General features: G+C 42.8%; 1 protein-coding gene across 1 annotated transcript; it reads right to left on the minus strand.

The window, feature by feature from the left end:
- Positions 1–8,275: 8,275 nt before the first annotated feature.
- On the minus strand, positions 8,276–12,683 carry LOC126996217 (eukaryotic translation initiation factor 4E-binding protein 1-like). The gene is made up of 3 exons (XM_050856547.1): positions 12,392–12,683; positions 10,110–10,274; positions 8,276–9,487 (listed from the first exon to the last, which is right to left on the minus strand). Exons 1-3 carry the CDS (start codon positions 12,537–12,539, stop codon positions 9,450–9,452), a joined length of 351 nt encoding a protein of 116 aa, XP_050712504.1. The 5' UTR covers positions 12,540–12,683; the 3' UTR covers positions 8,276–9,449.
- Between the last annotated feature and the right edge of the window lie 4,525 nt (positions 12,684–17,208).

Here is a 17,208-nt window from a genome sequence, read left to right on the forward strand (position 1 = left end):
TGAAAAGAAAGGAAAAATGTAGATTGAAAACAGAAAAGAAAAAAATTAAATAAACAAAAAATCTTTAGCTTAAAACTTCATCGAAATCTGATAAAAATAATGTCTGAATATCACAAAAATACGTAATATATACTTGAGAGAGAGAGAGAGAGAGAGAGAGAGAGAGAGAGAGAGAGAGAGAGAGAGAGAGAGAGAGAGAGTTTATCCCTTTTAGAATCAACAGCATCACTACTGAAGCGCTATCACTGTGAAGCACCACATGGCGCTATCACTGTGAAGCACCACTTGCCAAGGAAGAGGAGGAGGAGGAGGAGGAGGAGGAGGCAAGAAGGTCAAGGGCTAGCGCAATAAGCGTGAGTGAGAGTGAGAGTGAGAGGGCATGAGGCAGCATGTACACTCACGCCAAATAAAGTATCATCAAGGTCCGTAGCGTGCGAACCAATATGAAAACGGACGAAAAAAACACGAGTTACATCTATTTCTATACGTGATTCTCTCCCCCTTTCGCTCACTCCCTTATGCATCGGTCAGAGAGTTTAACACCATGCAACAGACTTCGTAACAATATGAAAACGGACGAAAAGAGAACAGTTACATCTATTTCTTAGCGTGATTCTCTCTATCTTTCGTTCAGTCCCTTTTCGCATCGTTCTCAGGGCGCCCAATGCTTCTCTCGCGCCGAACGCTCGTATTACAGCAGTTTACGAGCTAACCTGAGTGCTGTGCGAACCGAGGCGCTGAATCTGAGTCACCTGTCTTACCTGCCTTCACAACCCGTCCGGCACACGTTAACAGATTGTCCTGTGTACCTGCCAGCGTCTGTTTTGTCTGCTTTTACCTGTCTCTCTCTCTCTCTCTCTCTCTCTCTCTCTCTCTCTCTCTCTCTCTCTGGCAGTCCAAAGTTTGATTATTGGTGGTGAGAGAGAGAGAGAGAGAGAGAGAGAGAGAGAGAGAGAGAGAGAGAGAGAGAGAGAGAGAGAGTTGATGACTGTGCCAAGCTTGGAATCTCAATGGATCACAAGGAAAGTTTGTCTTATTTCCTGCTGAGCGAGGCGCCGAGGAGATTTAATAGGAACCAACGGCTTAGTAAAGACTCGGTGAATACGGAAGGGAAGGGACAGACGGGTGCGGACGGTACTTACATCACACACACACACACACACACACACACCTCGGTGCACCTGACACCTCTTTCCGCTATGAAGGCCGGCTGACGTGTTATTAATTGCCCGTCCTCTGGGGAAGGCGTGAAAAGAACGAACACCGACCCCCCCCACCACCCACACACACACACATCGGCTACCTGCCCCCCACACCCCCACCCGCCCATCCCCGGAAGTGTTACGAGTTACGTTTAATGCTGCCAATCCTCCGGGGAAATTGCGGATGATTTCAATTACCTGTCAGGGTCGACACAACACTAACAGAAAATATGAATCGTTCAATTAAAATGAATTCGCACACACACAAAAATAAATAAAAACGAAAGCCGTGCCTCCCTCGCCGAGAGAGGGCCATCAGTGAATGGTTCCTTGGCTCGGGAAACTTTTACCGTCCTCCTCTGTGAATGGCAGGAGACTCAGTCGAGGCTCAGACGCCGCTGACGGGATAACACTAAGAGAGAGAGAGAGAGAGAGAGAGAGAGAGAGAGAGAGAGAGAGAGAGAGAGAGAGAGAGAGAGAGAGAGAGAGAGAGAGAGAGAGAGAGAGAGAGAACATATTATATAAAGGCTTAGTTAGGGTTGTGTTCTTGGGCCACTACAGTTCTTCCCGCCCTTATTTTCGGCTATACAGTTAATTATTTCCTTATTTCTGTATTTTCAGGCATAACTAAGGACGTGGCAAGCAATACTTTCCTTTACATATACATAATTTTGTTTTAGGCTTGACATAGATAGACAGATAACATAATAAAAGTGTAGGTAAAATAACGTAAATTCATGTCGACGGTATACAAATGTGAATATTTATTACAACATATATCATTCACGTGCTGAGTGATAACAACATGAACCACAATCATAAAAAAAGGGAAAACTAAATAGATGTGCCAGCTGGGGACAAAACTTGACATCCAAATGCTTGGGCCAATTAACCTAAACAGTAACGTAAATTAATTTCGACGGTATACAAATGTGAATATCTATTACAACATATGTTATTCACGTGCTGAGTGATAATAACATGAACCACAATCATAAAAAAAGGGAGATACTAGATAGATGTAAGGTGACCGTGCCAGTTGGGGACAAAATCTTAATTAATGTTTGGGTCAGTTAACCTAAAGAGTCTTATTAATCAGTCTCATTATAATGTCAGGTAAAATTTGTTCCTCACCCACAACACTAACGAAAGGTGAATATTCTGTGAGGTTTATACTAAATGCAAAAAGAAAAAGTAAGCTATAAAGTGAAGAACATAAAGGAAAAGAAAGAAAATTAAAAAGCAAAAGTTAGTGTAGGGAAGCAAAAAAGTGTACAGAAAGACAAGAGAAGAGAAAGAAGAATTTGAAGAAGAAAGAAGAGAAGAAGAACCAAGAAGAAATGAAGAACCAAGAAAAAAGAGGGGTCACCCATTACTGTTGTGAATTAACACTATAAAATAAATGGCCTACTTAATCTGTGGGCCGCGTGGGAGTGGTGTCCGCCCTCCCCTGCCCCCAAGGATCAGAGAGAGAGAGGATATTTCGCTCCGACGTCATTGTTATGTCACAAGGAACGATGACGTCACGCCCGCATCTCATGCGCACTGGTGCCCAAAGCCATGGCAAAAGCATGGGAAAGCCCCTTCTATTACGTTATTTCAATGCATCAGAATATGAAACTAGTGCAGATTGAAACTTTTGTAATAGGCTGGAACATTTATGCACCAAATCGAGAATTTTAAGCAAGAGAACAGCAAAAAAAGCTGAAGTTGAGCTGTCACAGATGCTGTATTTCGTCCATACTATACTATATGTGTGTTTCATATATTTCCTTCTTGTATCCCTACCAAAATATCGGTGACTGAAACAGTAAGGAATGCCGTACCATTCTCTTATAGTGATGCAAAAACTGGCCTAGCCTACTACAATACATAATGTGACATATGCCTCACTATTTACCAGGAATTTTAATGTTTTGGTTAATCTAGCCAACTACTGCTTCTAATATACCGAAAAAATAGCATGGGGAGTGCATAGGTTACTTCTTTTGCTTCACATTTGTGAAGGTTTTAAAGGTATACTGGTCATACCAATTTAAGAACTCAGCCCCTAGTTGGTGTGACAAATTTGGCAGTATAATTATAAAGATGGTGCAACGTACGTACAGAGAATGTTAACTGTTAAACAGTTCATGTGACTATGAAAGTCTCTTGGCACATTTCCTGTCCTTAGTGACTCCCTGTAAATCAATGTGAGAGGCTTGCCCAAAGCAGACGCACAATCAATCAATCAATAAATCAACATCAATCAATAGTTCTGTATTAACCCACTGGCACCTGTAAATGGCACTGGAGGACGGCCTGAATCATCATCTGGGACGTGCAGCCTCTCGCCTGTCCCTGCACCGACACAACACTCGCCCCGCCGCCACCAGTCACCTTCATCTTCACTGCTTTCACTATATACATACCTGCATGTGGTTTTGATGGAATATGTACAGATGGTGCAGCCCCTGGCTTCAGTGCCCTTGTAGCCTTTAGTCCCCAAGTGGCACCATCAACCCTTGGAGAATAACCACTTTTTAAGAAGTGACGAGAGCACACGCGGGCACTTCTGGCGTCATATTTATCTGCCCGTCGACACGCTATTTTCCACTTCCGACAGGTTTTCTTGTCTCTGGGGAACCTGTAAAACCTTAGGCCACTGGAACACCCATTTTAGCTTCTTGAGTAAGGGGTTTGGGCTCCAGTGGGCACCCAAACAGCTGGCGGGCGTGACGGCACAGGCGCGGTGCACGGTGGGAAAACAAATGCTCAGTAAAATATCCTCCCTCTCTGATCCTTGCCTGCCCCCGGTGCTCCCAGGGGCTGTGGGACTCATCTTGGGCACTGGAACCAACACACGGGGCAAATAATCCCCTGTGGCCTTACGTCTCACGGCTATCTTGCTGCACACACACACACTCTTGCTTATTGTCTAGCTCTTCCACAGTCTTACACCAACATAACACAACAGTAATGGCTGACCCTTCTTCTTCTTCTTCTTCTTGTTCTTCTTTCGTGGTTCTTCATTTCTTCTTGGTTCTTCTCGTCTTCTTCTTCATATTCTTCTTTCTCTTCTCTGTCTTTCTGTTGTCTGCACTTTTTTGCTTCTCAATTTTCTTTCTTTTCCTTTATTTTCTTCACTTTATAGCTTACTTTTTTCCTTTTGCATTTAGTATAATACCTTTTCTTGTCGTTTAGTTCGTTTTACTGTTAATTACACTTGTTCTTTTATTTCTCTTTTATAACCGAGGTCTTTTTATTTCTAGGCATTCCTGGTGGATGTCTTAAAACGCATTGCTGTCCGTCCTGCCTTCATATTCGGCTAAACAGTTGATTATCTCCCTATTTCTAGTGTATAAGAACAACTATATATAGCCACATAGCAGTTAATAATTATCCATAGCGTGAACATGATATAACCAGGGTTGTGTTCTTGGGCCATTGCAGTTCTTCCCGCCCTTATTTTAGGCTATACAGTTAATTATTTGCTTATTTGTGTATTTTCAAGAATAACTAAGAACATGGCAAGCAATATTTTCCTTTAACTATATATAATTATGATTTAGGGTTGTGTTCTTGAGGTGTGTTCAATGCATTCAGTTCTTCCTGTCCTTATTTTAGCCTAGACTGTTAATTATTTCCTTAGTTATGTATTTTCAAGCATAACTAGGGACATGGCAAGCAATATTTCCCCTTAGATAAACATAATATTGATTTAGACATGAAAATACGTGATGGCTACATGTATATAACTTGCTAGGTGAAGGGAGATTGGCGCAGTTGTCTTTATTTTTGTGTTAAATGCAAGAAAAACAGACGATTCCGTACTCTTTCTAGTGTTTTAAGTGAAAATATATATGTGGTAGTTATGATCAGCACAGAAAACACCTTCATTGGCCTGGAAACACATATAAACACACTTGAAAAGAATGAGTGAACAGTTTCGGGGTGTCGTGAACGTGTCTCGTGTGCCCTGGTAAGACGTTTTGGTTGGTTTTATAAGACATTTTCGCTTTTCACTTCACCTATTTCTAAAGGTCAAAGAGGGGGTCAATCGGGTTCTAATGAGTGTTTCTTCAGGTTCATGGTACAGAAGAAGACACACTACCACCTGGGTCATAAAACTTCCCCTGGAAATGCCCACAACTTCTACGAAACCCTTGTCAAATATGTGTTCTTGGGTGGCGATATGTCTTGGAAAACGACCCTATTGGTTTCATTAGAACATAATACTTACCTTTAACTATGTATAATTATGATTTAGGGTTGTTCTTGGGGTGTGTTCAATATATTTCAGTTCTTCCCGCCCTTATTTTCGGCTAGTTAATTATCTCCTTACTTATGTATTTTCAAGCATAACTTAGGACATGGCAAGCAATATTAACCTTTAACTATATATAATTATGATTTTTTAGGGTTGTGTTCAATATATTACAGTTCTTCCCTTCCTTATTTTCGGCTAGATAGTTAATTATCTCCTTACTTATGTATTTTCAACCATAACCAAGGACATGGCAAGCAATATTTACCTTTAACTATATATAATTATGATTTTTTGGGTTGTGTTCAATATATTACAGTTCTTCCCGCCCTTATTTTCGGCTAGATAGTTAATTATCTCCTTACTTATGTATTTTCAAGCATAACCAAGGACATGGCAGGTAATATTTTTCCTTAGATAAGCATAATTTTGATTTAGACATGATAATACGTGATTCCTCTTTACATTAACACTAACAGACCTACCTGTGCTTATAATACTTGTGTGAATCTGGGTAATTGTGGTGATTGACTCCGTGCCTCCAAAATCCGATATTACTCCTCCATATTAGAGTTAAGGGACCAAATCCATGTTTCTCAACCATAATATGAAGACGCAAGTACTTAATTAAAAGTAAAGAAAAAGGCCTATATAATCCCCTTCCCCTAACGATCTTGGAGGACCCGTGGGAAATCGGGTTTTTTGGGTGGGGGAGTATTATTTAATTAAACTACCACAACTGAACTTTACATAACCTAACCTCTAATGGTGTGCCGGTAAAACTTGTGAAGTATATACATCAGAATGTGAGACCTTGCAAAGATATTATTCTCGTGGGGGCGATGTTGAAGGCGCGTAGTGAATCTCCATATTTACCTGAATCTGTACTACATAACTGTTTTCTGGGGGGTAAAGCAAATGGTTAACACTTGCATCGTCACTGTGCTGCTCCGGGCACTAACTGAAGAATCATGAGCACGTAACCTAACCTAACCTATCCACCTGATTGGTCATTCCCCGGCAACACCTTGATATGGCATAAAGGTTTGTGTGCTGCAGTGACCTATAGTCTGTTCACTTAAGCTAGATTCCTGGTGCCTAGGCAGGTTGGTAAGCTTGCAGCTGATTGGCTGCTCCGCTCTCCCTATGTTGAGCTATGGCATATAATAAAGAAACATGTCTCACTCGAGCATGCAAGATGTGGTCCGACATGAGTGTTAGCGGGAGAGCGGAGCAGCCAGTCAGCTGCAAGCTTACCAACCTGCCTAAGTGCCAGGAATCTAGCTTAAGTGAACAGACTATAGCAGGGCCATGGTAGATATAAAATCCGTAAGGAATAACAAATGAGATTGACTTTATCTATTTAAACAACAGACATCATGAAAATTTAAAGTCCACTACAAATTAGAGGTTGGTTGTGACCAGAAAATGGTTAGGTAATGACAAGACAAAGTAATTTAATCATTGGAAAACCAAATGGCAAACTGAAACATGACAGGGACAAAATAATCAGTCATTGACGAAATTACCTTAAAATTTATAACTCGTTCCGCCACGGAATAACAGGATTAAAGTACAAGTAAAGTTATTGGGCGTATTGTAAGCTGAGATTGGCCATGGTGCTAATATCCCTCTCATTCACCCTTGAGCTTACTACCCCAGGACAGAGGGCCAGTGTGATTCTCAGGTTACAGTAGTTTATTTTTCCCAGTCACCCATTTATTGACTAGCCTGAAAAGGAGAATGAAATGCTTGATGAGCTAAATGCTGACTGCTTGGGATTGAACCTTGAGCCACGGAATTTATAGCCATGGTCAGACTGAGCTATGAAGTCCGATTGGGAGGTTGTGTCCTGTCTCCTGAGATCTGTTCCCTTCTCCTATAATTCCTTCCCCTTCTGTCTCTCTCCGGCATATGACCACAGATGTTGCGCCGACTAAACAAAACTTTCCAACTTTTCTGACTGGGTGGGGCCTGGTTGAGGAGTCCCCTGGCCCATGCTGTCTCCTGGACCTCAACTTGATTCTCTTGAGTTTTGTTCAAGTCCAGGTTGATAGGTCATCAGCAGATCAGCATGCGGGTTGTTATCGGCCACTTGGTGTTGGCTGAAAGCTGTCAACTTGTAGTGGTGGGCAGGACATGAACACAGGGCTCTGGACTGGGTCACCACACTCACTTGCCGACCACTCAGCCACCGCCTCCCCTCTCAGTATACTTCCTTCTTGATCAAAGACTATTTCTGTGTGAACCATAAAAATGGTATAAAGTGAATGTTATTACTGTTGCTGCCTGTTTGGGCCACCAGCCTGTCTGTAGGAGTTCAATTACCTGTGTTTAGGATAAAAAGTAAGCCTGTCTATGCATCACTGACCTTGACATTTGATTAAATATATGCAGCAAGAGAGATCGTCACCTCTGACTGTTTTGGAATACTCAATAAGGATTTTTTTCTCGTTTTGGGAGCATTGCTTCTGTGCGGCATTTTTCTCTTATTTTTTTCTTTTTCCTTGAATGCCTCTTTTGGTGATAGGCAGGTGTTACCATGTTAGGGGATGACAGAGTTGGTGCAGGGAGAGACAGAGGGTCTAACCATGTCACTGGCTTCAGGTTTGGGGTTATAACCTTTTTCACTATTTTGCCTGGAGATGGATTACCATAGTTTAGGGAGAAGTGCAAACCAGTACTAGGGTGGGGTGTCATTAGTCTCAGTTTTTGTTAAAGTTGGTGCCAAGTTGTAACCAAAGTAAAAAAAAAAGGTATAGCTAAGTACTTCCTAAAATTTCTTACGAGATGTTTTTGCAGTTTTTGATGAGTAAGGAAAATCTCATGAACTTTGATAGTTTATTCTTTTTTTCTGTCTTTTCTTGTCAGTTTCCATAATGCTCTGTTTTAGCCTTTACAGTGAACGTCTAACCATCATCTCTAAGATAGAAAAATTAACACCAATTTACAAACTTTAAAAAAAGCCTTCCTTGCATAATAGTGCGGCCAAGTCACACCCGACCTCGGCGAATTATGGAAATACAAAATTTGTCTCCTACACACTCGATTATCACAACGACTGAAGTGACATCACCAGGCGTAAAAGTGTATTAAGCCTCTTAACAAACTAATTCCTAGGTTTAACAATGCATCAATTAACATTTCTTAAGACCAACACTTGGGTAACACTATAACCACCGCCATCAGGCTGGCTGTTCAATACTTCTGTGCTCAACCAATGCTATTTGAAATGATGGTGAATGTTTTGCCAAGCCTTACAAGAGCATCCTCACACCCTGTAAGAAGAATTTTCTAAGCTGATCCAGGTCACAAGCAGCAAACACACTCACACACATGCACACACTTCCCTGAACAGCTAAAAAAAATGTTTCGTTAAGTTTTTGGCACTTTGCAAATTAGCAGTTGTTATAATTTTTCCCCAAGACAACCTACACCTGAAGTCCTGCTCAGCCTTGATGCCCCACTGACCTACCTGACAGATCAAGAGTTAGATCCTCGTCACCACGCCCCCAACCACTAGCGACACCACCTAATATCCACTAGAACCCGTCAGCTTCTTAAGCCTCAAGACAGTGAATTGTCATGCCATACTTAGATACTTAACACTTAGAAAAAGGTAATAAAGCAAGGACCACTACACAGGGGCAGCAAAGGTGCGTCTAGTGGGCTCAGTGAACTGCCTGAGAGAAAGTGAGGGAGCAGACAGCCTTGTGCTGGGCGCTGAGCAAAGACCAGGCGCTGCAGGTCATGGGTGAGTGCTGCCCTAATGCTGACCGCTCCGTCACCAGTGCCTCCACTAACCATAAAAATGACCACTAAGTGTTGGCACTCGGGAGTTAAACTGAGCCACTGAGTTTAGTTGGCATGTTGCCTAAAGTAATCACTCGGAGGACAGGATCAATTATCGGCATGACCCCAGGCCACTGAGCCCCTCGGCGGCCGGGAGTGTTGAGCACCAAGACCTGATGATGAACGGTGGAACCACACGGAGCTGGAGCTTAGAGGTCCATCTCAAACTGGTCCAGGTCAGAGGGCTCTGTGAAGGAAGGCAACACTCACTCAAAGGTTTCATGCTAAACGTATGTCCCTTTAATTTTATGATTACAGACCCAAAATAAATTTGTGAAATTCCTTAATATGTCCACTTACATTACTGGAATGTAAAATGACATTTCTCATCCATAACATAAATCTACTTTCTTTACATGAACAACAAATGTAACCGGAAAGGGTATTGAGTAGTTGAATGGGAGGAAATGGGTGAAAAATTACTTATTATAAATGGTGGTTAAGTTAGGTTTTGACTAATAAAATGTGACATGACTAATGCTTTATTTTAATTCAGTTCTTTTTAAATATGGAATTTATGAAGTTTAACCCAACAATGTAACATTTAATATTAATTTATTTTCAAATGTCTAGCAATATTTTATTGCAGCCCTTTTGCCTCAAGACATATGTGTTTGGATGGCAAAATCTAATCAAAACATCAGATCTCTTATATCAAACCCTAGGATTTGATGTAACCCTTTTGCCTTAAGACATAAAGGGTAGTGAGAGCAAAAACATAGCATCCAAGACTTCACCTTGATCAACCAACAAACACTTCATTTTGTTTCAGCCCTTATGCCACAAGAGGTGTGGGCTAGGCCTCCTACCTGGCTTCTCTGGTTCCTCCACAATGGTGCCATTCTCGCGGTGGACAACCTCCGTGTCCTTGGCAGTCACTCCAGGGATCACAGGTAGGTTCTTGGGGGGAGTCTTGGCCAGCGGAGAGTTGCGCATTTGCATCAGGAAAGTTCGTTCGTATATGATTCTCGTGCCTGCAAGGGTTGTGATAATTAGTTTGTGTGGTAAAGTAAATGAATATGTGTGTGTGTGTGTGTGGGGGGGGGGGGGGGGGGGTTATGTGTGAATTTTTAAGAACATGTTTTATAGCTTCTTTGAAAATGCATATTATTTAGTGATAAAGAAAATTAAAAAGCTCATCATCATTAGGGAAAACATTGTGGATATTCACTGATATCAAAGTAAGCATAACCAGTTCTACCAAGACCAGCAACAAACACAAGAAAGAAATATTTAACTGTCACTGCACAAATCTACACTTGTGTAACCACTCACATTCTTAAATGATTAAACACAGCTTTGAGTCCTCTGAACATCCAGTATTTATTTGTGGCAACATCACACTAAGCAAAGCTGTAGCATTTTTAGCTCCATTATATAATTATGCTATACATAATCTGATGTGTTAATTCAGATTGCTAGATGTGTTCCTATTCAACATTAACTTTTATATTCCCTTTCATATCAATCTCCTTGACCTTTATTTGTTATTAAACTAATTTATATATAACTTGACCACCCAGCAGAAATGACTGGCTGACTTCATATCTTCACCCCATTGTCAACCAGTATCTGCTATCTCCACTGTATCTCCAGTAGTCATACTTAATTTAGTTCATCTATCTCATTGCTTCTTTCATATTATTTTATGCCAACCATGTTACTTAGTAGTATTTAGTAAGTTACTTGATGCAGCTGCCAATGTTGTTGGTAGCTGGTGCACTGCTATGTTGAGTAAGCTAAATATTTACTCAACTTGTGCTGTTTGTAATTTACTTTGTGACTTTTCTAGTATATTTTACTTTCATGCTAATCCCACATGCACAAAAATGTTCATGAATAATTTCCTGCACACCGTCGTTGGTGGAAAGGCGGTGCAGTAGAGGCTCTGGGGATCACATGGCCAGTGTTTACACATGCAGCCAATGCTACACTGCCACACCTGTGTCTGGCAGGCCTGTCTGGCTCATGCTTGGCCCTGTGCACATAAAAGGACATTTATATGTTAATCAGCTCCTTTGCCTCTCACTGAAAGAAATTCGTATGCTAGTAATGTTTTTGGCAATGTTCTATTTGCTTGTGTAGCTGAAAAGGTCAACAACTTCAAGTATGTAAATTTCCAAGGTGACACGGGAGTAACGCTAGACTCGGCCAGTCACTGCGAGGGTTACATAACACCCGTATGTATGTCGCAGCGGTTCAGCATGAAAGAGAGACGCAACAACCCCACAACAGGGGGATGAATTTGGTGCCATATCGGCGGGTAGGGCCAGGCTGTTGCCGGGGCGTGCGTGCTGTGCTGCCCTACATTCCCGGGGGCTGCCTGCCAGAGCACGGGCGACGCCCAGGCCCGCACGCACACACACGCACTCCACACACGTGTCACGTTCACCGCCACTTAGGAACACTACCCCTGCCCACTCACGTAGCCTTGCCATACCGAGACACTAACACCCTTGCCATGCCCATGTGTAGCCCTTGCTGCCGCCACCTCCCCTCCACGGCGTCACCAAACACGCACTCCACACAAGCGTCACGCACACCTCCACTTACAATCCCCCTTTCCACCTACGTAACCTTGCCATACGAGAACCATACACCCTTGCCATGCCCTTACTTGGCCCTGGCTGCTCCACTCCCTTTGCCACGCCTCCACTTCTGCTCCACAGCGTCACCAAACACGCACTCCACAGACGCGTCACGCTCACCTCAATATCTAAAATCCACCTGCCCACTTACGTAACCTTGCCATACCGTGACACTCACACCCTTGCCATGCCCTTACTCGGCCCTGGCTGCTCCGCTCCCTTTGTCACGTCTCCACTTCTGCACCACAGCGTCACCAAGCACACGCACTCAACACACGTGTCACGCACACTTCCACTTACAATCCACCTGCCCACTTACGTAACCTTGCCATACCGTGACACTCACACCCTTGCCATGCCCTTACTTGGCCCTTGTCCACTCCACTCCCCCTGCCACGCCTCCACCAGGCTTTCAGGCACTTGACAAGCATATGATCAGTTCTCCACGCCCTTGCCATGCCCTCAGGCCTCTCCCCTGTGGTGGAGTACGCCGCGTCCCTCACCTCCTGGGGTAGTGGAGAATAGCGTGCCCCCGGGCGTAGTGCTGTAGTCATTAGGAAGGTCCGCCGGGGAGTTAATAGTGACCCTGCGGGGGATGCTCTGCGGCAGGGCCTGAGCCACCGCCTGACGAGCCACTGGGGACGCTGACATGGCTACGCGTGTCTTCACAGGGGAGCTGACGGCACGGAAATCCTGTTAGGGTGGTCAGGGAGCGCAGTAGTCGGTTTCGTGTGGTGCAGCCCGCCTCCCTCAGTCCCTCAGTCCTCAGCCACAACACCACACAGACACACGAGGCGGAGGGGTGCGCGCGCAGGCCTGTGTGCAGCCGCTCCTCACTGCGCATCAGCCTCCCACAAGGACGAGAGTCAGGCCTGGAGGGGAGGTAAAGTGGCCTCTATCGCCCCGTCCGTGAGCCTTGTGATGGGAACGAATCGGTGTCTTCCACGGGGTTACTAAACGGGGGATATACGCATTTGAAACTTGGGGTCATGTTCTCAAAAGTTTTCGACGCTTTTCCAAGGAGTTTTAGGCATTTCCAGGGGTTGTTGAATGACCCTGGTGGTAGTCTGACTCTTCTTCCAGGCTGTGATTGGGGAAAAGCACTCTTGAAAATCCGATTGATCTCCTTTTCGACCCTTGGAAATAGTTGATGTGGGAGGTGGAAGCGTCTGAAAGTACGACAAGAGTTAACACAGATAATAATTTCCCGGTTACACTCCACGTAAATATAATGCAAAGTAGCCTCTGTAGCCCCGCCCATTAGTCTTAAATGCGAACAAATCAGTTATGTAAGATAGCAACGTTTTACATCCATATTTATACCTTACAACTCACTAAATACCAGTTAATAAATTACTGCTATACTCCGTGGCCTTTCCTGTCGTGTATGTGAAGGTTAGATGCAATAATGCCACTTTAATCTCTTCCATAACGACCAAAAAAGCGTTTCGCCTTGACTGGACCTCGGCAGCCTTGTGCAGGAGTGTCCCAAGGGCGTAGGACCGTAGGGGATAGTAAACACTGGAGCTCAAAGGTTCAAATCCCAGCCCTTGTTACGACTTAATGTTAGAGTTCTGCTTTTCCCTAGTGAACTTAAGATGTCACATGCTTGGAAGAGTAATGTATGGAGAGGAAGTAAAGTAATATTGATAAAAATATACATGTACTGAGGCTGTTGTAGATGTTAACGGTTGGAAGGCGAAGGAACGTATAATTATCATTTGTCGGAAAAAGAAATGTTGGAAATAAAAGTAGTATAATAATCATGTTTCAAAGAGTAATGTCTGGAAAAGAAGAAGAAAAGAAAAAAACATATATACTGAGGCTGTAGTAAATGTTAAGGTTTAGAAGGCGAAGGAACATAAATTTCTCACGTTCCTAAGAGAGTAATGATGGAATAAAAAGTAAATGATAGTAATAATAATAAGAAAATTATACACATTGAGACTGTAGTATATATATAAACGGTTGGAAGGCGGAGTAACACACATTTCTCACGTTTCGAAAAGAGTAAAGTTCGGGAAGAAAGTTTTGTTATTGTTAGATTTTCTGCATTTTTTTTTCCTCCAGCCTTCTCAGTTCTTAATGTATGCTATTTACTTGCTCGCTTGTTATGTCCTGTATGTTTTAAGTATTTATCTCCTTTTATGTGTTCCGTCCTTCCGGCCTTCTCAGTGCCTTGTGTGTTTTGATTATGCTGTGTTTTGTTTGTGTTGAGTTTTGTTTTGTGCAGCAGATGTGAAGGGGTTGATGGGTGGGGGTGTTAGGTGTGCTCGCCGACCCCAGAGATAGCCACGGTCGATAATCTCAGACGCTTTCGCTTCGCGCGTCCACTATTTCCAAATGACCAGAAAGATCAGTCGGATTCGAATGAGTGTTTATTTAGGTTCAAGGTACAGAAGTAGGGTCTTAAAACTACCCCTGGTTAGGCAACAAGCTAACATAAGCCCCCTCTAACACCCAGCATGACTCGGTAAAAGGGTGAACTTCAACGTCTACTATTTCCAAATGACCAGAAAGATCAGTCGGATTCGAATGAGTGTTTATTTAGGTTCAAGGTACAGAAGTAGGGTCTTAAAAACGTCTACTAATTCCAAATGACCAGAAAGATCAGTCGGATTCGAATGAGTGTTTTTTTAGGTTCAAGGTACAGAAGTAGGGTCTTAAAACTACCCCTGGATAGGCAACAAGCTAACATAAGCCCCCTCTAACACCCAGCATGACTCGGTAAGAGGGGGGACTTACCTATGCGATGACAAGGTGCGATTAGGTGATCAGTTAACGTGTGTGCTGGTGGGGGTGTATCGCACGTAACCAAATTGCCATATTCAGCTTACTGTATTGATCGGTTTCAGAGCAAATAAGTGTCACCTCCACACAGATAACATTATTCATTATTTTAAGTGTCAAAATCGTTAATTACTGATGGTTTTATGCAGTTGTTATGTGTCAGAAACCGGGGAATGCGATGTTGTGAGTTACGATAATCGGGTGGGATTGATTGGATCGCATGTCACGGCGACGGCTTTTGTATGAGTCAAATGTCTTACTCCTCAAGGTCTCCGGGAAGGATCACGGTATGTTAGATTACCAACTCTTGTATGTGTTTGTTTATCTGTTCATTTTTATTTGTTGCGTATCTCTGGTTGTATATTATAAGTATATTTCAAGGCCTCTCTCTCTCTCTCTCTCTCTCTCTCATTGCGGTGTATGATAGACCTCCAGCTATTGCGTTTGTTTATCTACTTATTTTTCTTCGTTACGTAATTCTTGACTTGCTAGATATGTATACTTCAAGCGCAACCAACATGACTAGTATCTATCTATCTATCTGTCTATCCTTATAATATTTTGACTTCTAGATATTGTATTGTTTTCATCTCTGTTTTCACTAAGTAGCAAACTCATATTCACCAATAACGTTTATAACACCAGCAGCCAACAGTAAGACCTTTGTGATGTGGACTAATTGGGTTTAAATTGCAGGCTAGTTTTAATTTTTTTCTCTCCTAATTAAGTGAGTGATCCATTCTTCGCTGCGTTACTTTCATTCCCTAGCAACATGTAAACCACTAGACAGCAAATAATAATAACAATGATAATAATAATGGTAATAACAATAATAATGCAATGAGGTGTGGAGTATCGCAAGACAGTAACATCGTAGCTATACCCAATTATAATCTTTTTACGTGTTGGTGGGTGTCGCTTCAAGTGGCCTATATTTCATCACTATCAGCTAGCACGGAGGCGGCCTGGGACCTACTGTGGCGGCGTTATCAATATGCTTTATCAGGGCAGTCTGAGGGGCGTCTCTTATGCCTTAATAAACAACGACACAAAAGATACTACCATACAATATTGTGACGTCACCTGAAAACGGACAAAAAACTCACTGGACACAAATTCACCGATTCAATGCAAAGGGGGGAAAATTGAACAGGTTAGGTTAGGTTTGATTTTGGGGTGGGAAATGCAGGTTAGGTTTGTTTTTGGGGTGGGAAATGCAGGTTAGGTTTGTTTTTGGGGTGGGAAATGCAGGTTAGGTTTGTTTTTGGGGTGGGAAATGAAGGTTAGGTTTGTTTTTGGGGTGGGAAATGCAGGTTAGGTTTGTTTTTGGGGTGGGAAATGCAGGTTAGGTTTGTTTTTGGGGTGGGAAAGGCAGGTTTAATGAGGTTAGGTTTGTTTTTTGAGTGGGAAATTTAGGCTACTCGTTCGGCAGAGAGATTAACTAGCATTATCGACGTTTTTAGTTTTTATTTTCCTAATGCCACAATAGCGATAACGGAATGCAGATTATCTTAAAATTTTACCCCAAGACATCTCGAATTCAAACGCTTACGACCTCAACAACATCCAAGGTTTTTGATCGCTTTGCTAAGAGATTCCACAGGTACACTTACACACGCTCCGCATCTTGCTTTCCAACGGGGTGACCATGTCGAGATGTAAACAATGGGACACGTGTGACAGGTGGAGGCCCTCTTGGACGTCACGAGGCTGTATGGTAATGTGTGTGTGTGTGTGTGTGTGTGTGTGTGTGAGTGTGTGTGTGTACGAGGGGATCATCATAAATGTGTGTAGTGCATGGTTGTTGGGGGAGAGGTCTGTCTATCTATCTAACTTTGTGTCTGTCTGTCTGTCTGTCTGTCTGTCTGTATCTCTTCTACAAACATTCATTATCAAGATACAGACAGAATATTGACTTAAAAAAACTATATTCATTCTCTCTCTCTCTCTCTCTCTCTCTCTCTCTCTCTCTCTCTCTCTCTCTCTCTCTCTCTCTCTGTATCTACCTTTGTCTTTTAATTCATCCATCAGCTATCTATTTATCTTGCTATATCTCTATCTATCTGTTTATCAATCTATGTCTGTCTATCTACTGAACTATCTATATTTATTTGTCTATCTGTATCTCTGCCTGTTTGTTTGCTGTCTATCTGTCTGTCTGTCCCTCTGTCTGTCTGTGTATCTCTTCTACAGACATTTATATTCAAGGTACAGTTTGTTGACTTCAATCTTCCCTTCAAATGATCGCAATTTCTTTCTCTGTCTGTCTGTGTCTCTCTTCTACGGACATTTACAATCAAGGTACAGACAGATACTTGACTTAAATCTTCCCGCCTAAGGAACGTAATTGCCCCACCTCGTCTTACCTGTCCTGGGGGTGAACGTCCTGTATACCTGGCCGTGCGTACGTTCGTGGGTGTCGTAAGCCTTATCATGTGCACAGGTGTGGAAGGTACACACACACACACACACACACACACACACACACACACACACAGGTAGGCACGTGCTCGCTCACTCCTTACCTGCC

This window comes from Eriocheir sinensis, chromosome 9, assembly GCF_024679095.1.
Source record: "Eriocheir sinensis breed Jianghai 21 chromosome 9, ASM2467909v1, whole genome shotgun sequence".
NCBI lineage: Eukaryota > Metazoa > Arthropoda > Malacostraca > Decapoda > Varunidae > Eriocheir > Eriocheir sinensis.

Excerpts from the sequence above, each read along its gene's own strand:
- LOC126996217 (XM_050856547.1), bottom strand. The coding sequence starts at position 12,539 with ATGTCAGCGTCCCCAGTGGCTCGTCAGGCGGTGGCTCAGGCCCTGCCG. Across the intron at positions 10,275-12,391 it reads ATTCTCCACTACCCCAGGAG|GCACGAGAATCATATACGAA; the intron begins GTGAGGGACGCG and ends CAACCCTTGCAG. Across the intron at positions 9,488-10,109 it reads GGAGGAACCAGAGAAGCCAG|AGCCCTCTGACCTGGACCAG; the intron begins GTAGGAGGCCTA and ends CTTCCTTCACAG.